Genomic DNA, 22,606 nt, shown 5'->3' on the forward strand with positions numbered 1-22,606 from the left:
TGTAAAAGTATTCTGTAAATTGGTTCCAGTCTGCTAACCACGTAGTTAGAGGGTGTCTTTTCCATGAGCTGTACAGCCAAAACTGGGAGGGTCTACAACAAGCACCAGGAAGCAAACCGTCTGCCATTTATTTTCTCTTTAGCTGTTCTTTTGGTCTATGTCTCTCTTGGTTTACCCCTTTGACCAACTTAATCCATTAAGAGACAATGCTGTAAGGGGAAAGGCCTTGGGCATTCTCCCCTCCAAGACCATTTGGCCTCTAAGTTGGTGCTTCCCTGTTTGAGGTGGAGAAATTGAGGCATCTTCAGTTTCAAAAGGTCGGGACAAAAGCCTCTGGGTAGCCTGGTATCCCAGAATCCGTAGCCAGCTCAGCATCAATACCCTGAGAAACAAAGAATGACCTTTGGGACCCAGACCTGTAGTACCTAAAATGAAGATTCATCAAGCAGTTGTGCTGCATCTGGACTTGAACATGGTGAAACCAATGCTGTGTAGGAACTGAGCTAATTTTGAGAACATTCTCCCAGAAACCAAGGTAAGATAAGGGAGACTGTGTCCCTGAAATGTTTTGGGAAAGTGTTTGTACTTTTGTTCTAGTTTTATCTTTGAAGTAAATAATCCTTATCAATGTTAAATGTTTAAATGGAACAGAAGCACTGGAAGTTTCTGCACATGAGAATTTGAGGGAGGGAGGGAAACTCAATGAGTGGAAGCTCAATCCAATGGCAACAAAGAATACACAAAAATCCCTTTAGAGTACTAAGAACCTTGAGAGGGAGAGGTAGTGATTTGACTCTGGGACAGTGACCAAATATATAGAGAACAGGTAAAATCTGTAAGAATAAGAAATGAAAATTAAAACAATTCTGAGGTACCACCTCATACTTATCAGATTGGCTAATATGACAGTAAAGGAAAATGATAAATTTTGGAGGGGATATGGGGAAATTGGGACACTACTGTACAGTTGGTAGAGTTGTGAACTGATCTAACCATTCTGGAGAGCAATTTGGAACTTTGCCTGAAGAGCTATAAAACTGCATACCCAGCAATACCACTTCTAGGTGTGTATTGAAGAGATTTTTTTAAAAAGGGGAAAATACAAGGGTATTCATAACAGCTCTTTTTGTGATGGCTAAGAATTGAACATTGAGATGTCCATCAATTGGGGAATGGCTGTTGGTATACGATTGTAATAGAATATTATCATGCTATAAGAAATGATAAACATGCTTCCAGAAAAACCTGGAAAGACTCACATGAACTGATGCAAAGTAAAGTGGGCAGAACAAGAACACTGTGTACAGTAACAGCAATATTGTATGATAATCAACTATGAATGACTTAACTATTCTCAGCAGTACAAAGATCCAAGACAATTCCAAGGGATTTATGATGTGTCCAACTCTTCATGACCCCTTTTGGGGTTTTCTTGGCAAAAATACTGTAGTGGTTTGCCATTTCCTTCTCCAGCTCATTTTACAGATGAGGAAACTGAGGCACACGGGGTTAAGTGAGTTTCCCAGGGTTATACAACTAGTCTGAGGCTAGAGTTGAACTCATGAAGATGAGTCTTCCTGCTTCCAGCCCTGGCACTCTATTCACTGCACCACCTCGCTGCACTCGCTACACACAGAGTAGATGAAGGAACTCTGAAAGGAGAGGGAATTAGCAACAGGTGGGACTGGTAAGGGCCTGCAGAAGGTACGATTTGAGCCAAGTTGAAAGATATCAGGAAAACAAAGTGGGGAAGGTGAGAGGCCAAAGTATTTTAGGAATGGAGAGTAGCCAGCACAAAGGCATAGGAAACCAAGATAGAGAGGCATGTTTAATGAACAGTAAGTAGGGCAATGTAGCTAGGTCAGAAAAAGAAAATAAAGTGCAAGAAGGGTCCAGGGTGAGTGAGAGAATGGATAAATGAATGAGTAAAAAAATCTGTACATGCTTAAAATGCACAAAGCACTGTGCTCAGTACTTGAGATGCAAATAGAAAAGTAAGACAATCTCTGCTCAAAAGGGACTTTCCAATAGGGAAGGTTTTTCAACTACAGGTCAGATAGAAATTCCCATGGTCCTTTTAGGGTACAACAGCAAAGCAGAGGGTAATGAATTCCTCTTCTATAATATCATTTCCACTGATAAAATCATCTGTTTCTGCTGTTAAAACATTTGACAGAACCAAAGCCTTGGTAGCCTTTTTCTCTTTTCGGTCATAAGTAGATTTGGCTATAGCTCCTGGAAGAGCAGGTTATAAGACTGTATCTCCACAGGGAGTGTTTCCCAAAATTATGGGTGAAGGCACTGGGCTGTATCCTAAGGCTCTTGTGTTCAGGGCCCTGAGCTGTTCCCATCTGCATCTGAGGGGAGATGGTGTTCACATTGGTAGCGATGGTGGTTTCACTTGCCTGGCACGCACTACTTCTCATCTCACTGTCATAGGGCCTTGCTGTTCCCAGGAGTCTGGCTTGTCTGACTTTATGGGTAGCAACTGGTTAGCAGCTGGTGAGGATGGTTAGCCCCTCCTCCACAGGAGCTGCTTTGCCAAATGCTGTTGTAAAGGCAGGGTTACAAGCAGGACTGGTGGTCTGCAAGGTGTTGCCACTCCCAGAGCTCTTGTATTTATCTGCCTGTAGGGAGTAGTAAGTGTGCAGTCGCTGCTGGTAATGTTAAGGGATACAGGCCCCTTGTGAAGGTCTTTAAATATAAAGGATTTTACAATATGTGTGTGTGTGTGTGTGTGTGTGTGTGTGTGTGTGTGTGTGTGTGTATGTATGTGTATAGGAGGTTAACAGGGAGCCACTGGAGTTCACTGAACAAGACACTGACATGGTCAGACTTATGTTCTTTAAAAAATCATCTGGCAACTGAAGATGAATTGGAGTGGGAGAAACTTGAGGCAGAGATCAAGAGTCTTTCACAACTACAGCTAGAAGAAAATTGTTAACAAAAGGAAGGCTAGAGGAAATCACAAAAAATAAAACAGATCATTTTAAATTTATGAAATGTTTTACAAAAATGAAATTAATGCAGTAAATATAAGAAGAGAAGATGGCAAGAGGGGAAATATATTGGTATCAAATCTCTTTAAGGACCTGGTATCCAACTTATAGGTATTTAACATATTTAGGACCATTATTTAATGAATAAGTTGTCAAAAAATTTTTAATTAATTAAATTGTAAATTAAATTTTAAAAAATTTTAATTTAAAAACTGATAATAATTTTTGTAAACTACTAATAATCTTAGAGAAGATTATTCCAAATCACTAATAAAGGAAATACAAATCAAAAGAATTCCAAGACTTCATTTCATACTGACAAAAGATGAAAATGTTCAGTGTTATACACTCATGTTTTTAAACCACTGGATCATATGATTTGTTGGTTTGTTACTGATACAGTCAATTATGCTGAAAGTTTTCCCAATATTGACCCAACCCTGCATTTCTCATATAAATTCCACCCATTCACGGTGTATTATCCTGGTAATAAATTGCTATATTCTCTTTGCTAATATTTCATTTAAAATGTTTGCACTACTATTCATTGGTGAATTGGTCTATAACTTTTTCTTAGATTTGGCTCTTCCTGGTTTAATTATAAGATATTTGTGTCATAAAAAGAATTTTGTAGGATTCTACCTATTTTTCTAAATAGTTGTAATGCCAATGAGATACTCATAGCAGCATACCATTGGAATTAATTGCTCTTTAAATGTTTGGTAGAATTCACTTATAAGTCCATCTAGCCCTGCAGATTATTTTTCTTAGGGAGTTCATTGATGGCTTGTTCAATTTCTTTTTTCCAAAGTGGAGTTATTTAAGTATTTTAGTTCATCTGTTAATCTGAGCAGTTTATATTTTTGAAAATATTCATTTCACTTATATCGTCAGATTTACTGGCATAGAGTTGGGCAAGAAAGATCTGAATTACTACTTTAATTTCCTCTTCATTTGGTGATAAATTCACCTTTTTCATTTTTGATACTGGTAATTTGGTTTTCTTCTTTCTTTTTTAAAATCAAATTAACCAAAAGTTTATCTATTTGGGGGGGAGGGGGTTTCCCATAAAATAAGTTCTTAGTCTTACTTATTAGTGCAATATTTCTCTTACTTCCAACTTTATTAATCTCTCCTATAATTTCCAGAATTTTTAATTTGGTATTTAATTGTGGATTCCTAATTTGTTGTTTTTCTAGTTTTTTAGTTGCATGGACAACTCATTGACATCCTTGTTTCTCTATACTATTCATGAAGGCATTCAGAAATATAAATTTTCCCCTAAGCACTCTTTTGGCTGCATACCATAAGTTTCGGTATGTTAATATCCTTTTTGAGCACTTTTAAGAGAACCTTTTGAGCTTGAGACTAATTCATATTCCCCTTTGTGGTTTTGCACGTAGTCATTTCGACATTGTTTTCTTCTGAGTTTGTGTTTTGATCTTGCCTGCCACCATAGTGGCTTTCTATAGTCAGGGCTCTTTTTTTTCATCTATTGCTCATTTTTTAAAGTTGAGCTCTGCTCCTGAGGTACAGGGAGCATTGTTCCAAGCTTCTTGCATTGGGGACCAGGGGTCTGGTCACTGGCTTTCTATGTAGGAACCTCTGGGGTTGGCAGCTTTCCCACTGCACTGGTCCTGCTATATCACTGGCCTGCTGAGCTGGACCTGTGGGGCCTCAGTTGCTGATCCGTGCTGTGGCTAAGAGCCTCCCACTGGCTTGTCTGGACACCATCTGCACTGGTACTCCCCTTTTACCCAACTGAAACAGACTCTTCGTGGAGTCCTTCTCAGTTATTGTGGGCTGTAAAATTGTTTCACTCCATCTTTTTATGAATTCCGTCACTACACAATTCTTTCAGAGGCTTAATTTAACATTGTTTCCGAGGAAGTCAGGCAACTTCCTGGTTTCCCTCCACCATCTTGGCTCTGCTCCCCTCCCTTTTTTTTAATTTTTAAAAGGGTATCAAAAAAAAGAAAGACCCTTTATATACCAAAACATTCATTCCATCACTTTTTGTGCTAGAAAAGAACTAGAAACAATATGGATGTATGTCAGTCGATTGTGGCATATAAATATAATGATATTAACCTGTGATATGAAATAACTGTAAAGAAGTTTTCTCACAGTATTGTGAGAATACCTATATATATTGGCACATGCCTGGAATGCTCTCTCTCCTCATCTCTGCCTCCTGACTTCCTTCAAGTCACAGCTAAAATCATGAAGAGGAACTACAGTCAAGATAACACTAAATTTAACTGCTTCTACATTAAAAGATCAAAGGGTATGGAATATGATATTCCAAGGAGCAAAGAAGTTGGTTTTGCAAACAAGAATAACCTACCCAGCAAAGCTGTGTGTAATTCTGAAAGGGAAAAATGAATATTCAATGAATTTAAAGACTTTCAGATATTCTTAAGGAAAAGATCAGAACTGAAAAGAAAATTTGATTACAAAAATCAGGAGAAACATAAAAAGGTAAACAGGAAAGACTAATTACAAGGGATTTAATATGGTTAAGCTGTTTGCTTTTTATAAAGGATTTTTGTACCTCTTAAAAATGTTATCATTACCAAAGTAGTTCAAAAGAGTATACATAGATCATTGAATTGATTATGATAAGATGATCCTAAAAACTAAAAGTGGGTAGGGAGAGGTAAAATGCAGCAAATTATCTCATACAAAAGATGCATGAATGGAAGAATTGTTATAGTGGAGGGGAGGAGCAAGGAGGAGGGTAGGTAGTGCAGGAACTTCATTCTCATCAGAACTGGGGCAAACAAGGTTAAGTGACTTGCCCAGGATCACACAGCTAGTAAGTATCTAAGGCCAGATTTAAACTCATGAAGATGAATCTTCCTGACTTCAGACCCAGCACTCTATTCACCGTGCTACCTAGCTGCCTTGTTTTTTTTTAATTGATTCTATAAATAATGTTGAAAGTCCCGGTCGAGGGGGTTTTAATATAAGCACTACTGAAGGCTCATTTTTATTTTATCTAAAGATAAAACTGGGTCATAATTCTCCATGGGGCTCAATGAGCTGGCCCCTAATTCAGCGCTGCCTCAGGCTTCTGGGACTCTACTTTTCAAGAGAATCTCATGCTTTTTGGCTGAGGCTTAGGCTCTCTTTCGGCCTCTGTTGTGGTTGTCTTAGAGGTTATGGTCTGTCTTAGAGGAGTTAAACTTTTCTAATAAATGACAACAAGGAAAAATAATGTCTTGCTTTTTATTTATATCTCATTTTTTAGAGTCAACAGAGTGTCTAAATGTCAAGTCAAAGCCTTTATAATTATATGAAAGTCTTCTTATCACCCTACCTCCTTTTCTGATTTGGTGCTGATCTTGACCATTGCCCTAACTAGCCTTCACAGTAATAAATGACTGATAAAAGACTCCCACAGTCATTTCCTATGGACTATAAGGTCAACCACATTATTGCAATGAGTACTCAACACTTCCAATGCCAATGTTCTAAATAATTAAGACTATTAAAAAAAGAAGGAATATTAGTGAATTCCTTGTGCCTGAAGATCCCATATAGAGTAGAGACCCACAGTTTAAGAAGTGCTGAAGGGGTCTCAAGTGGAAAAAGTTTAAGAAGCCCTGAATTAAATAACCACTTATCTGGAATATTATGGGTAGAGGATTCTGGTCAAGTGGAGGGATGGTTTCCCATTAGCTTTCCTCACTCGAAGATTCTATGACACAGTATTCTAATTTTTTTTCTTTGATAAAATATAGAATTTGAGGGGTTTTTTTTATTGGGATGAAGGGGTTATTCTATATTCTTTTGATTTGCTTATATTTGTTGAAAAGAAGTTTTAAATTAATGTTAATTTAATTTTTTTAATTTTAAAAACAGATTTCAATCTATTTTTCTAATAGTTAAATTTAAAATAAATTTTATTCCCCACAGCACTACTTTATAATTACAACAAGGGATTCCTTTTCTATCTGCTATAAGGGAGTTAAATTTCTTTCTTTCTTCAAGCCTCAGATGAAGTTTTGCTTTCTGTAAGAAACTTTCCCAATCCTTCTCCCCCTTAGTCTTAATAGCTCCCTTCAGAGATTATCTCATTTATTACATATGTACATATATATGATACGCATATATACATACACACACACACACAGAGCTATTTACATGTTCTCTCCCTCATTAGACATGTGGCTGTGTTTGTCCTTTGTTCTAGAAGAGGACCATGACATCAAGATGATGACATGACTTGCAGTTGACTGATTTGAGTGAGAGAGGGCTGTGCAAGATCATCAGCCTCACTTTCTCCTCCTGAGCCATCTGGGTCCAGTGGTCAGATATTCATCAGGACGACTGGAGATGCCCAGGATGCAACGGGAGACCCTAGTCCTTTTAGGCAAAGGCCATTTCAGGTTCTCACTTTGAGCTCTTCTAACCCCCAAAAGCAATCCCAGGTCAGTCCTTCTCTGGTCTCCTTCTTAATTTCCTACCATCCTTGTGTCCCAGGAGCAACACTTCCTACTTTCTGCACCTCTCCCCTTCCCATTAGAACCTGGGTTTTGAGGGGTGATGAGAGAAATAGTGGGACCTCCCAGGCAATGGATTTTAATTGCTAAACTAGGTAACAGCCAAACCCCTAGATGTACAGGGAGATGTGCAGGTTTATATAAGTGGGTAGAAAAAGTTTATAGTGTAAGCTATAACATATGCACTGGGACCTGATGTCCTGGCCTCAGCTTCTCATTAGGATCCAGCTGTCTTTCAGTGAGAGAATATCTTTTAGTAAATAAAATCTAGACAAAGGGAAACAACCTCTCTGTGTTAGGATTAGAGTATGGAAGGTCAAGAATGGAGATAGGTCAAGGTGGTAAATGTCTCCAGGAAGAGAGTTGAGTGAGAGTGGGCATGTCTGAATCAAGACTGCAGAGAAAAAGGGGTGGACTGCAGGGGGAGGGGATGGGTGAGAGAACCAGGAGGGATGTAGGCTGGGCACATCCTCCTGGGAAAGAAGATGACTGTAGCAAGGGGAGAGCCAGAAGGCAGCCTGGTGATTGAGGGGCTGAGTCCCAGAGCAGGGTAAGAGAGGGAAAGAGGTGGTAGTGGGATGGGGGAGGAGATCTCCCCCTTTTTAAACTATCCAAGATCCTTGAGAGTAGAGACTGTTTTTGATTTGTTTGTTTGTTTGTTTTGGGGAGGAGGGGTTAGCTTTTGTAGCCCTAGCACTTAGAAGAGTGGTGCTTAATAAATATTTGTTGACTGATTAAATGGTGTTAAATTTAAAAGAATACATTAAAAAGATTCCTTGCTTTACTTGGGTGTCCTACCATAACTAATCACATTTTTCAGGAAAATCAAAATGGGAAAATAAGAAGAAATTAGGATCAAGTATTTAAGTTGGGACATAAAGAATGGTAAGAGTCTTCCAGAAAACCTGAAGCTAAAATTAACCTAACTTTAAAATATTTCAAATACCTCTGCTGCCCTCTTGTGTTATTTTCACATCATGATTTTGTGAAACTAAATAAAATCAATAGACCACTCAACAAAATAAACCTGTGAAATTGTAAAAAATAAATCAAACGCTGCTTAGTATGTCATAAGAAATGGGACTTCTTAGAAAACAAGTTCTCATTATAACAATACTAGAATCACTGGTATTATTTACAAAATATTACTTTTATCTCAACATTAAAGCCTTTATAATTCTTTTAAAGTTATTCTTTCAAATGTCATTTTATATATATATATATGATAAATGAGGGAAATCATTTGGTAAAATTCCTGTTAACTGTTTTTAAAATCTTTACATGGAAATGAATAGGTATTTGGCAATATTTTCTCTCTTATATGAAGTTAATTTTGTTTACTTAGCATCTATTAAGATCTTGGTGCTTTTCAGTTGTTTCATAAATATAGTGGTATGATCCACCAGCATGAACACTAGTATAGGAGAAAAGGAACCTCTACTGAGACAATGAAGTTTCTGTTTATCTATATGAGTTTTTTAATATCATTTTTATGCCTCAGTTTCTTTATCTGTTAAATGAAAATACTACTTACCCTCTCATGTAAATATGTTATTTCCACATGTGCCTTGTCATGCCAACTTAACTATGATCTACTAAAGGGCAAGAAATTGTCTTTAACTCTCTTGTATTCCCCGATTCTATATCTAGTAGAATGTTCACACTGGTTGTCCAATAAATATTGACTAAAAAAAATAAACAAAGCAAAAATGCCCAGGGAGTTTCTGCTGAAGGGATTGTAAAGTAGTATACATTTGCCCTTTCCATTTAATATGCCATGTGGGTTGTCATCTATTTCTGAAGTTCCTGGGAATTTTGGTGGCAATCTATAATTAAAATGTCCCAGCCATGCTTTTGCAGCACCAATTAGGATCTCTCATTTAAAGAATATATAAAAATATAGAGGGGAAAAAAATATATTCATTCAACAAAGATTTATTTAGCCCCTGATTTGTGTAAAGCTCTGAATACTCAAGAGGTGATGCATGCTCAAGAATTACACTCCCAACTCCAACTTACACTGGAAGTCCCCAGAGAGTGGCTACTCTATCTCTCTTAGGATCTAGGGATAGCCCTGAGCAGTAATCTTCACTGGTGCTAGTTTGTAATTCCACTGATTTGGTCCTCACTCCCATGACTATCAGTTGATAAATCATTCAGTCAAACTTAATTAGCTTTTAGAATGTGCATATACTTGTGGACAACACAAAATCCAGTAGACCTGAAAGATAAACAGGTCTTGTTGCAGGAGAATTCAGCTGGTCTCACATCCAAATAGTAGCCCTGAGTAAAACAAGGCTGGCAAATGAAGGTCAGCTTACCAAAGGTGGAGCTGGATACACATTTTTCTGGAGTGGTCACAGTGAAAGGGAGCACTATGAGCTAGCATAGGTTTTACAATCAAAACTAATCTAGTCAATAAGCTTCTATGTCTACCAAAAGGAGTAAATGACAGGATTGCAACAAAGTATATATCTCTTACAGGAAAGCTCCATGCCACAATCATCAGTGTGTTTGCTCCCACCATGATGAACCCCAATGAGGTCAAAGAAAAATTTTATAAAGACTTGGAGACCCTCATCACCAATGTGCTGAAAGAGGACAAGCTTATAATTCTGGGTGACCAGACATGACAGGGAGTCCTTGGGAGGGATGGAGTCAGAAACAGTAATGGCAACAGTCATTTACTATTGAAGACTTGGTGCATCTCATGACCCTTTCACCACCAACACTGTCTTCCATTTTCCTAAACACAATAAAACTTAGTGGATGTACTCTCACAGCAAACATTGGCATTTAATGAACTATGTCATTGTAGGAAGAGACAGGATGTGAGTGATAAAGACAATATGTGGTGTAGAGTGCTGCACTGATCATAGACTTATCTTCTCCAAGCTAAATAATCACATTCAACAAAAGTAGCAGCACCAAGGCAAGATGACTATCAGAAGTTTTATTGTCAGAAGATTAAAATGTTTCTCTGAGAGGGATCAGTTCAATGCTAACTTGGAGGGAAAGCTGAGCCAACATATAGTTGACAACAGTGGAGCAGAAAAGGCATGGGCAGCGTTCAGAGATTTGATGTACAGTGCTGCATTTGCTCCTCAGGGTCAGAACACTCACAAATATCAACTGGTTTGATAAAAATGATGGGGAAATTCAGAAGCTGATTTAAAAAATGAGAATGATACAGGGTTTACCAGCAGGATAGTTCATCCATCTCTAAGAAGGCAGCATTTAACTCCATTAAAAGTAAAGTGCAAGACAAGCTTTCAGAGATACAAGATTCTTGGCTCAGTTAGAAGGCAGGTGAAATTCAGCTTTATGCTGATAGTAATGATCCAAAGCACTTTTATGATACCCTGAAAGCCAAAGACCTATAGTACACATTGATTAGCGATAAGAACATGATTGTGGAGAAATTGACTGAATACTTCCATGCTTTTCTCAACAGACTATCATCAATCACTGCTGAAGCCACTGACTATTGACTCAGAATCACATCAATCCCTCTCTAACCAAACTTCCAACTGAAGAAGAGGTTTTAAGTGCCATTATGATCCTCTTATATGGCAAAGCACCTATTCCAGCTGAGATTTACAAGGTAGGGGGACCATTGCTCACACAAAAGCTGACTGAAATTTCCCAGGTTATATGGCAAGAGGAGGTTATCCCTCAGGAGTTCAAGGATGCCTCCATTGTCCATCTCTGTAAAGAAAATAAATTAACCTATGACAATCATGGTTGGGGGCTGGGGAGGGTTGTCTCTCTCTTCATTATTGCCAGCAAGATGCTTGCCAGTGTTGTCTCTAATAGGCTAATCCTTCACCTAGAAGACAGTTATCTACCTGAGAGCCAGCGTGGCTTCAGAGAGAGCTAAGGAATGGCTGATGTGGTGTTTGCTACCCAATAATTCCTTGAAAAATGCCAGAAACAGAACAGAGGTCTGTACACAATGTTCGTCAATCTGACCAAAGCCTTTGAAACTGTCAGTGATGAAGATTTGTGGAAAATTATGACAAAATTTAGTTGCTGAAATTCATGAATATTATAAGTCAATTTCAAGATGACATGCTTGTCCGGGTTCTGGATAATGGATGACACTCTTGCACTTTCCCAGTCACCAATGGAGTGAAACAAGGCTATGTGCTTTCTCCCACGACTCTTAGCATGTTTTCATCAATGTCGTCAGACATCTTCAACAAGGATGAAAATGGCATCAAGGTCAGCTATCACACTGACAGTAAATTATTTTATTTGAAAAGGCTACAAGCCAAGACTAAAGTGGAGGGAGAGTTGATTCATGATTTTTTGTTTGCAGATGATTGCACACTCAACACAACCTCTGATGCAACAAAGTATGGACTGATTCTCTATTGCTTGGGCTAATTTGGGTCTAACAATTAACAAGAAAAAAAGATTCTCCACAAGCCAACATACCCCCCATATGTGGAACCATTGGTTATAGAAAATAGAGAAATTTTTGAATACTGTGAATAAATTCATTTACCTTGGTAGTATACTTTCCAGATAGGTACACACAGATGATAAGATTAAAACACACATTGCCAGAGCTAGCTCAGTGTTTAGGAGGCTCTGAAGGAAAGTGTGAGAGAGAAGAAGTAGCCAAATTGAAGGTCTCTAGAGAACACTATGCTGACCTCATTGTTGTATGCCTATGAAACCTGGATAGTATACCAGTAACATGTCAGAAAACTAAAATGCTTCCATTTAAATTGTCTTAGGAGGATTCTGAAGATTACCTGGCAAGATAAAGTTCCAAACACTGAGGTTCTTTCTCAGGTGAACTGCCAAGCATTCAAACTCTACTGTACAGAGCGCAATTCTGATGGGCTGGCCACATTGTTTGAATGCAAACATACATTTGCCTAAAAGACTATTTGACAGAGAACTCACATAAGGCAAGTGGTCACACAGAGGTCAGAAGAAGTGATACAAGGACACTGTTAAGGTCTCTCTGAAGTACTTTGGAATCAATTGCATGACATGGGAGATACTGGCAAAAGGCCCACCCCACATGAAGTACCCACATCAAAGAAAATGCTGTGCAAAAGAAACATGAGATGTGCAAGTTTAGAAACTTTAGAAACTCTACCCCAAACATTCACACAGACTATTTGGGTCCAACCTGTGATGGAGCCTTCCAAATTCCTATTGATCTGATCAGGCACAGTCTCACATGCTATATTCCAACATAGTGATGTCATTTTGGTCTTCTTGGAGGACAAAGGACAACAACCAATCATATGCTAAGATAGTGCAATAAAAGCACTTGGTACAAATAATTGACTCCAAAAGTCTGTGTCACACATTTTCATTTATACATATGGGTGAAAGGAGTCCCGAGACTAGAGGCACACTCACAGTTCTTTAAAGTCCTTTTGTATTTGAGCAAAAGGTGAATTTCCTAATGACCCTAAGTTGTAAAAAAAAAAAATATTTTCTTTAAAATAAGAATTTCTTTAATTCTTAATAAACTTATATTCCATTCACTATTAATCCTGAAGGGAATAGTGAGTGGGCCACTGAAATTTATTTAATAGGAGAGTAACATAGTACAGAAGCCTTTAATTTTTATATTACAAAGTCACAAACTAGAAGCAGCATGATGGTCTTTGGATCATGATCTTAAAATTAATCTGATAAAAATAAAATATCCTATTAATAAAAATATTCTATTAAAAATAAATTTTGAAATACCTTCATATTAGAAAAACATTATTTTAATTAAGAAATAAGAAACATGAGTATTTTTATATCTAACACAAAGTTTTTGGAGAGTCATCAGGATAACCAAAGATATATACATTTTAATGCTGAATGTTTGTCCTTTCAGTGACGAATAAACATGTCCATCATGGTTGACTATAACAAACTACACAAGAAAAACATATTTTTAACTAAAAACAAGATGATATGCTCAATGTATGCCAAGTCAGCTTACTGGATTAAACAGCTTCACAATTTAGAGTTTTATATTACAAAATGTTAACCCAAAATGACTATGTGTGTCAGTAAACCTCATCATTCCACTTACCAACTTAAGCACCATTTTCAGAGGGGAGTAAATCTGGTACTTACAAATTAATATCTAAAACTGAACTGAAACCCATACTTAAATTCATAAAATATAGAATTAAGAGACATTTACCTTGAAAAATAGTTGGTACTTTAGTAAGACTGGAATTGAAAACTAGCAATGAATGGTCAGCTAAACCACAAGCCAAATGGAGACCATCTCCTATTAAAAAAAAAAAATTCCAAGTCATATCTGATGCAATATAACTAGTGTCCATTATGAAAATTGACAATTCAAATTTAAAATTTATTTGCAAGGGTAATTTTTACTGATTAAGAAATTAACACATTTCAAATAGTGATGGTTTCAATATCTTTTCCAAAAAAAAAAAAAGACCAAAAGAGGCGTGCATTCTTTTTGCTGAGCAAATAAAATTTGTCTAGATACTCAGCCTCTTGATATTCAAAGCTAAGAACCAAAGAACCAAGAGTATAAATCAAGCATTCCAATTCACACACACACACACACACACACACACACACACACACACACAAATGTTTATCAAATGTGACTTTAAAAAAAACTTAAAGTTGACTACACACAAAATGTCTATATCTTCCTGAAAAATATATCACCTAGCCCAAATCTTTGGGGGGGGGGGGAGCTTTGGATAAACTGATTTAAAACAAAATGCTTTGATTGTTTGGTGGGGAGAGGCAGTGGCAAAGAGGACAGTGGAAATATATGTAATAATAATTTATCTCCACTGGCTTTATTCCTGATTCCTAACTTTTTCTACCATGCCCCAGCAGCCTCCTCACCTCCAAAGTGAACTTTACCTCTGGCCTTCTCACACTGGAAATGTTTGGACTCTGTGGCCCCTTCCTCTAATGGGCTGGTTCTTCCCAACAACTCCATTTAAGAAAGCACTTGGGTTAGTTGTGTCTCTGTTTGCCTTCACACCCCACTTCTGACTCTGGACCTTCTCTAGCAGCCTACAGTCCAGTTTTTATGTGTTGTCTTCCCCCACTAGAATGGAAGATCCTTGAGGGAAGGGTTGTCTTTCTGCTTGTGTTTGTATTTCCATTGTTTAACACAGTGCCTGGCACATGGCAAACAACAAACGTTCATTGACAACTCAAAATATTTAAACTATAACTAGGGACTAGAGGAATTTCTTTCAAGTCAAGGATGGGGACAACCAACATGACAGACTTGCCAACATGTGGTCTGAGTTGAATGCAAATAGTTTCAAGAACAGGATTTAATTCTCATTCCTCGGAATGTGTGTGTGGAATAGGTGGTGTGCTACACAGAACTGAATGTTTTGGCAAACCACATCTTAGCTATTCAAATAACAATTAAAATGGACACAGATGGGATTCAACAAAGAGGAGAATCTACTTTGGGAGTGAAGTATAAAATAACTCTTGGGAACATATTTGAATAGCAGCTGCTGGAAAAGGGCAGGTACTTTCAAACCAGCAGAAAAATACTCTAATAAAAACAAACTATGAGGATTCACCCCCAAAAATGACAGTTTCAGGGAGGTAATATTAAATTTAAGACTACTAATCATTAATTTTCCTCATCCTAATCAAATAGACTAATTAAACTAATTAGACCAAATCAACTAATTAAAGCTTCTCACAGAAATCTAGTGGCTGTATTTTCCTGAGTCCTGTGACTATAACATCCTTCTCTCACTGTCAGTCTTTTTCTCACAACGAAAAAAAATGTATGTGTGAGAAAGGAACATAAACAGAGTTCTGCAGGGTCAGAACTAGAAGTAGAGCAGCAAACAAATTACCTAAAAGTACGGAATTTTTTTTTGTCAAAACCCATATTCAAAATTTTCCATATCTTGTGGCTAACATGGATGAAGTAACTTCTCAAACCCTCTGTTTCCTTTTATGGCTGAGAAACATAACAATATTGAGAATCAGTTTTTAATAAAACTGAATCTTAGGGAATGAGATTCAAAGTTAAGCGGGATATTACTGTGTAAGGAAAGGAAGCATGACTGTTTCCAGGGCAAGTTCTTTTTGGATAAAATTCTGCACTAATCCTTTCCAACAGTAACATGATTATGAGAATTAACAAGGCTCTCACTTGGTAGGGCACTTCAAAGGACAGGGAGAATACTGAACTGGCAATGCTGGTACAAAGAACACCACACTAAGACTCATTCAACCTGGGCTCAAGGTCCAGCTCTCCCAACACCCAGTCATGTGGCCTAAAACAAGTCACTTCACCTTCCGGGGTCTTAGTTTCCTCATCTATAAAATTAAGAGGTTAGACTAGGAGCTTTCTAACTTTCCTTCCAAAACTACCAATCTATGAAGACATAAAGCCTAATTCCCAAACCAAAATAAAAATGTCCACCATTTCTTGATAAGCCCCATTCATACTCACTTCACTTCTAGTTCACCTGATTAGCTGATTTGTCTAAGTGGTACAATGGATAGTTTTGTAGGCCTGAAGTCAGAAAGGCCTGAGTTCAAATCTGGCATCAAACACTACTTGTGTCACCCTGAATAAATCACTTAACCTCTTCCTGCCTCAGTTTTTTCAGTGTTGAAATGGGGATGATAATAGCACCTCCTTGGAGAGCTGTTGTGAGGGTTAAATGAGATAATATTTGTAAAGGGCTCAAAATGGTGCCCAGTGCATAGAAGATGTTTAATAAATGCTTACTTCCTCCCTTCTCTTCTTGACTTCTCCACCTTCTTAAAAGTCACCTTCCTACCCTGGAGAAAGCTCCATTCTGAGGCCCATTCACCTAATTGGTGACTCACTAGAGTCCAGACCACTGATTTTTAAGGGACCCCAGCCAAGCTTACTTTAGTGCTGGCTTTACCCACTCTCTGGACTTGTTGACCTCCTCACCAGTGACCACCCCACTTTCTTTACAGCTCCTTTTTATGGATAGTCTGCCTCCATTATAATGTAGGCTACATAAAGGGAAGAATGAGCTCATATGCTTGACTTGTACCATCTGTGCTTAGTACAATTGTAGATACATAGTAAGCACTTGAGAAATATTTTTTCTCTCTGTCTATACCAAAGGTTCTAATTATAATCAGCCAAGTAAAAATTGGGGTTTTCTTTTTTATCTAACCATCTGTTGATGACAAGATGCTGGCTATATCAGGTCCTAGGAACATCACAGAGATGCCTAGAAGAGACCTAAAACCACTCAGAGGAGTTTGGCCTGACTATCCATATAGAAAAGACCAAGTAGATTAAAAAATACCTATTGCCTAAATTAGAACATGTAGTTGGGTAAACAACCTAAAGAGTTTGTCCATAAGTGTGTGTGTGTGCATGCACTTACATATTTGTATACAAACATATACATATGTATGCGTACATATCTACATGTTTATTTATGAATGCACATGTGCATGTATATATACGTATGTGTGTATATATTTGCATAGATTCATTGCATTACGTATATCTGATACAGACAAAAAAACGAAAAATAATTTGGGTCCAAAATAGAAGAAGAAATCAGGTTAGACTGTCTTCAGGAATTGCAGAGCTCTTTAATGACACTAAGTTTTCCAGAAAAAAAAAAAGGTAGCAATTTAATGCCAATTTAATGACGGTATTCTAGTGTTAATGTAAGGTAGCAAGACATGAAACAAAACAGACTCCAAAGAACTGAAAATAAACATCACCTAGAAGGCAATAGAGAGATGCATGATGGGTGGAAGGAGGCTCCAACCTGTGCCAACATGGAACTGCAAAGATGAACCAGAGTCAAAGATGTCATCATGAAAAGGAATATGTGCTGGTCACGCAGTGAGAAAAGAGATGACAAATGGGCAGCCAGGATGTGGGTATTCTCGCAATGTCAGGGCAAAGAAAGCAAGGCGGACCTTCAGCACATTGCTGGAGCCCATCTCACAGGACAGATGGGCACATATGGATTGTGATCTCTATCCATGGGAGAAAGGGCATCCAAACCAGCAAGATTACAGATCCATTTGAATGCTGAGTATTTAACTATTCAAACAACGTGTTAGAACTTAAATGTATCTCACATTTGGAAATCTTCATAACTGTATACATTTCTAAAGGTAGATTTATTTTAAATAATCTTATTGCCAAAGCAAAATAAAACCTAAAAATTTATTTTCAATTATCCATACCTGAATACTGAAGGCAGCAAACAGCAGTTGATTTATGGGCTATAGACAGCTGCCTGCCAAGCATGGTTGGCAGCGGACTCTCCAAGGGATAATCTTTACTTTGTGGAATAAGAGAAACAGAGAGTCACACAAAAATGCCATCAAAGAAGTAGGATACAAGAAAGAAACTCAACTTTAATTTCCCTTTAGACCCAGTTTAAAACCAAAACCATAACATAACTTTTAAAATGCATTCATTTAAAATCTAAATACATAATTTTCAACAGCATGAAAATAACTGGTACACGAATGCAAAAAATTACCCTGCTTCACACAAATTGATGAAGATATTGACCTGCTTATTTTCTTGGTTCTCACTGGCCAAAAAGCATGGCTATTATTTATTGTTTAATAGTTACTCAAAAATAGGATCAAAGTAGGAAGTTTTCCTAAAATTCCTGGCAACAGAGTGTGAAGGAGTTTCCTCAATAGCATAATAGGGTACAGGCTATTTTTAGTTGCTAATCAAATTGAATTCCTTAGTCTATCTGATGGAATTATAAAGTATTGCTGATTGTATTAAGACAATTGATAGAGCACAGGAAAATTTTAATAATTAGCTGAGAGGTTTAGTCATGTCCTTTATGTCCTATAGAATATATAAGCTAGCCCTATTATGAAACAATCAAGAAGGGAGTCAAGTTGAGGAGGGAACTGGAAAATCAGCTCTGGAGGAAAGACAGCCTTTGATGACTCAATCCTTTTCAGAATGCAATGGGGTAGTGAAATATCATCTCTCTCCTTCCCATTCCCAAATCAGTAATGGGGCCCTGTGGAAGAAGTAATGTCTTTAGCAGACATGTACTTACAAAAAGCCTAAGAGGAGAACTAAAGGATGATGCTTTCTGAACCCCAGCCTCCTGGATGTAGAGAATTCACAGAGGGAAAAGTGTGGTTGTGATCTTGCTTAGAAGATATCAGCCCTCAGAGCTGAGAATTCAACAGAATAAACCTGGGAAGGTTTTCCCAATGATCCTAGTGGAGATCATTCTAGTTCTTTTCTAAAAAGCCTAAAAATGCTCTAACTAGGAATTTCAGCTGAGTAAAAAGCTAGGAGCTACCAGAAAAGCAACATGCCCTGCAGAGAATAGGTCCAATAAGTCTCATAGAGCAATGTGCCCAATTGGGATTAACTCCAAACAAGGACCAGTGAAGGAGCATCTCAAGAGGACTTCAGAGAGTCCTTGTAGGATTGGTTGGACATGTGAGTTTCCACTCCTTACAGGAGTGTGCTGACATTCTTAGTGGTCAGTGATGATTCAATTAAGCTCAAACAAACAACATCCTAGAATACTAGAAAACTTGACAGATATTCTACACATCTACAGAAGGTAAATGGCATCCTGATATAAAGAGAAATAGAAGAGGGGAATCTATAAACTTTAGGTCAGTGAGTTTGATTTCAATTTCTGGAATAGTCCTAGAATGTATTACCAAAAAGGTGGTTTGTTAGCATTAAGAAAAAGAAGCGATAATACCGAAAAGGGCAAGATTTTAAGAAGGTCATGCCACTCACCTAACTCCTTTCTTTGTTAAGGCTATTATACTGGTAAGCAAATAATTCAAGAGAGTATATAAAGACAAAAACAAAATAATCTATCCTCTCAAACTGCTTGTATTCTTTGGACCATTTCAGCAAATTATTTGAGAAAATGCCTCATTCTATTCTTGAGAAAAAGATGGAAAGCTGTGGGCCAAAGAAACCTTCACAAATGCTCATATCTGAGCACATAGTTTCTAAAATAAAAAACCTTTAGTAGTCCAATTCAGTTCAATCAGACAAATTTATTAAATGTCTACTACTTGCATGGTAGCAGTTAGGTGGCACAGTGGATAGAGTGCCAAGCCTGGAGTCAGGATGACTCCTGTTCCTAAGGTCAAATCTGGCCTCAGACACTTATTAGCTGTGTGACCCTGGGCAAGTCACTTAACCCTGTTTGCCTTGGTTTCCTCATGTGTAAAATGAGCTGGAGAAGAAAATGGCAAACCACTCCAGTATCTCTGCCAAGAAAACTCCAAGTGGAGTCACGAAGCATGGACATGACTGAACACAACAACAACAATATTGTGCTTACTATATGAATATTGTAATAGTCTCCTAATTGGTCTCTTTGCTCCTAGATGCTTTCCTCTCCAAGCCATTGTCCTCATAGCTGCCAGATTCAACTGTGTCACCCCACCCACTAAAAACCCCTCAGTTCTCTATTTCCTTCAGAATAAAATACTGGCATTTAAAGCCCTTTAGAGTCTGGATTCTGAATATCTTTTCTAGTTTCATTTCATGTTACTTTCATTTCATCAATTTCTTATTTTATTTTTCAAACTGGGTGCTTCATAAGTATTTCAAACTCAACACATCCAAAACTGAGCTAATTATCTCTGACCCCAAACCTTCCCCTCTTCCTAAATCTCACAATTTCTACTGAGTTCACCAATCTCAACACACACACACACACATTTGGATGGATAGATACACGTGTATATATTTCTATGAAACATTATTTTTTTTAAATCTCCTCAGACTTCCCCCACTTCCCTGAGCAAATGCAGACATTTACAATGATACTCAGCAAAATAATGGAGAATGAACTTTTTATATAAACAAATCAAACTTAACAAAAAGCCCCCTTACACAGCGACAGATCGATGTAAAGAGAATTGAAAACACTATGGGCAAAAAAAAATCTCCATCTCCAGATGGAGGGGATGAAAGAGAAGACTCCTGTTTGTCTTCTAAACCAATAGAAGGGAAAGTTCACTAGTGCTCTATTTGCCATTCCCAGATTGCTGTTCTGATAACTGACATCTGCCTGGGATGTATGTCTTCTCTGTCTCTCTCCATCTATTTCTTAGTGCCCTCTTCCTTTATGCAGACCACAAAAGCTCATACTCTCTCGTCCTCAAAATCCCACCCTTGCATGATCACCAACTCCCTCCCCTCCACCCAGGCAATGACCGTATTAATCCCCAAAAGCTTGTGGAAGGATCTGCATTCATACTATCAGCATCTGGTAGAGTGGTTCGCATGTAGGGAATTCTTAGTTGAACTGCATTAAATTAAACTGAATTTCTTCAGTAGATAATAGGGAGCCAATGAAAGGTTTTGAATTAAATCAAATGGAATTGAACAGGAAGAAATTGAAAGTAACAAGACAGGTTTAAGAAAAAAAGAAAGCTATTTCAGTCATCCAAATAGATGTGCTTGAGTGCTTCCAATGGGAACAGAAAGAAGGAAATACATACAAGAGATATCAGAAAGGTAAACGTGACTATACTTCATATATAATTTGATGTGAAAAGTGAGAAGTCTCTTGACCCTTCGTTTTGTTTTTTTCACTTACTAAAAGTGAGGTATTCATTTAAAATATCATATTTAATAAGTGACCACTCAAAATTATTACTTAGTATGATGCATGCATTAATGTTCTGGTCAATAATCATTCAAAGCAGTTTATTGTGAATTTTATGATGAAATATTTTGACATATTTTTGGACATAATTTTCTACATTTCATAATGCACTAAGAATAAACACCATATTTGAAATTTAGAATTAAAAAAAAGCCTTTATACCAGTGAAAAGAGATCTGAAATTTCACTCAAAATAAATGGATAGCATATATTTTACAAGGAAATGGAACTCTCTATGAAATAAAATTATGAAGATAAAATAAAGACAATTTAGAAGTTTCATACTTCATATTTAAGCTTTTTAATTACCCTAACTGCATTACATACCATTTATAATGACTCTTCCATTCTGATGCTCTTTCACCATTTGCCTTTATGTTGGTCTTTGGTGAAAACATAGTTCTTCTGTTGGAAAAATACCTTCAAATGTTACTTTAAAAACATGGATTGCATATACAGTTCACTACAACACTGAGAAAAGTCATATGTTCATTTGCTACATTCATTCAAATACATTAATGTAGAAAACACTTTGAACTGCTCACAAAGTGAGACTATAAGTTAAAATTCTTTCCAGTAGAACGTGATAGTGGAAGGCCACAACTTTATTTTGTTTTTGTCTTTGTATCAGTGCCTTGAACAAAGCAGGTGTCTAATAAACATCCAAACGAATTAAATTTACACCTACTCAACATCGCACATCTAGTCACTGTAACTTCTAGGTCATTGTTGGCCCATAATTTCTATTAAGTGTCTGCACATTTGCAAAAACTCTGATTTGCTGCAATTTTCAGATAGAGATAAGAATATCACCAATGAGTTAACTCCTTCTAAAAACGCAAGTGAGCACCATCTTTGTGATTTCCATTTTTAGAGACACCTAGAGCACCCAGAAGTTAAGACACTTGTCCAAGGTCACAGAGATGATATGCCAGAGGCAGAACTTGAACTCAGGTCTTCTCCTGGATCAAGGACCACCAGTCACCTACACCATGCTGCCTCTCTCACTGGACTTTTTGATAAAATACTGTGACTTACTCTGGGAAAGTGCCAGTAAATAACAATCATAGCCTCCCCCCCAAGAAAAGGTAAATCAATAACCCTTTTGATTTGTAGAGATTATACAAAAGAATAAAATGAAAAAAGAAAATAATGTATTGTCAAAGGATATAGTACCATAGTGGCATTGTAGAGCCAGCCTTAAAACCAGGAAGACCTGAATCTAGGTCCGGTCTCTCAAGTAGCTTGACTTTTTGACTCTGGGCAAGTTACTTAACCTCGCAATGCTTTAAGTAACACTCCAGGTTCCAGAAAAGGTACTGATCTGCATTGATAAAAAATGCTTCCCCACAGAGCAGCTCCCTGTGCCAAGGAAATCAGGCCCAGTCTCTATTCCCAGAGTGCTAAATGTAAATTTTAGCTATCATTTTAAAGTCAAAACTTTTTTTTG

At 37.4% G+C, this 22,606-nt stretch overlaps 1 protein-coding gene across 2 annotated transcripts in view; it reads right to left on the bottom strand.

The window, feature by feature from the left end:
- The window catches only part of WDR27 (WD repeat domain 27), a 249,969-nt gene that overhangs the window by 194,382 nt on the left and 32,981 nt on the right, over positions 1–22,606 (bottom strand). For both annotated transcript variants that reach the window (XM_072643936.1, XM_072643935.1), the window contains exons 15-17: positions 21,484–21,561; positions 17,708–17,805; positions 13,680–13,769 (exon numbers count right to left, since the gene is read on the bottom strand). In XM_072643936.1, the coding sequence (XP_072500037.1) occupies positions 13,680–13,769; positions 17,708–17,805; positions 21,484–21,561 (266 nt within the window). The remainder of the gene's footprint in view (positions 1–13,679; positions 13,770–17,707; positions 17,806–21,483; positions 21,562–22,606) is intronic.

The sequence above is a fragment of the Notamacropus eugenii genome, chromosome 2 (genome assembly GCF_028372415.1).
Source record: "Notamacropus eugenii isolate mMacEug1 chromosome 2, mMacEug1.pri_v2, whole genome shotgun sequence".
NCBI lineage: Eukaryota > Metazoa > Chordata > Mammalia > Diprotodontia > Macropodidae > Notamacropus > Notamacropus eugenii.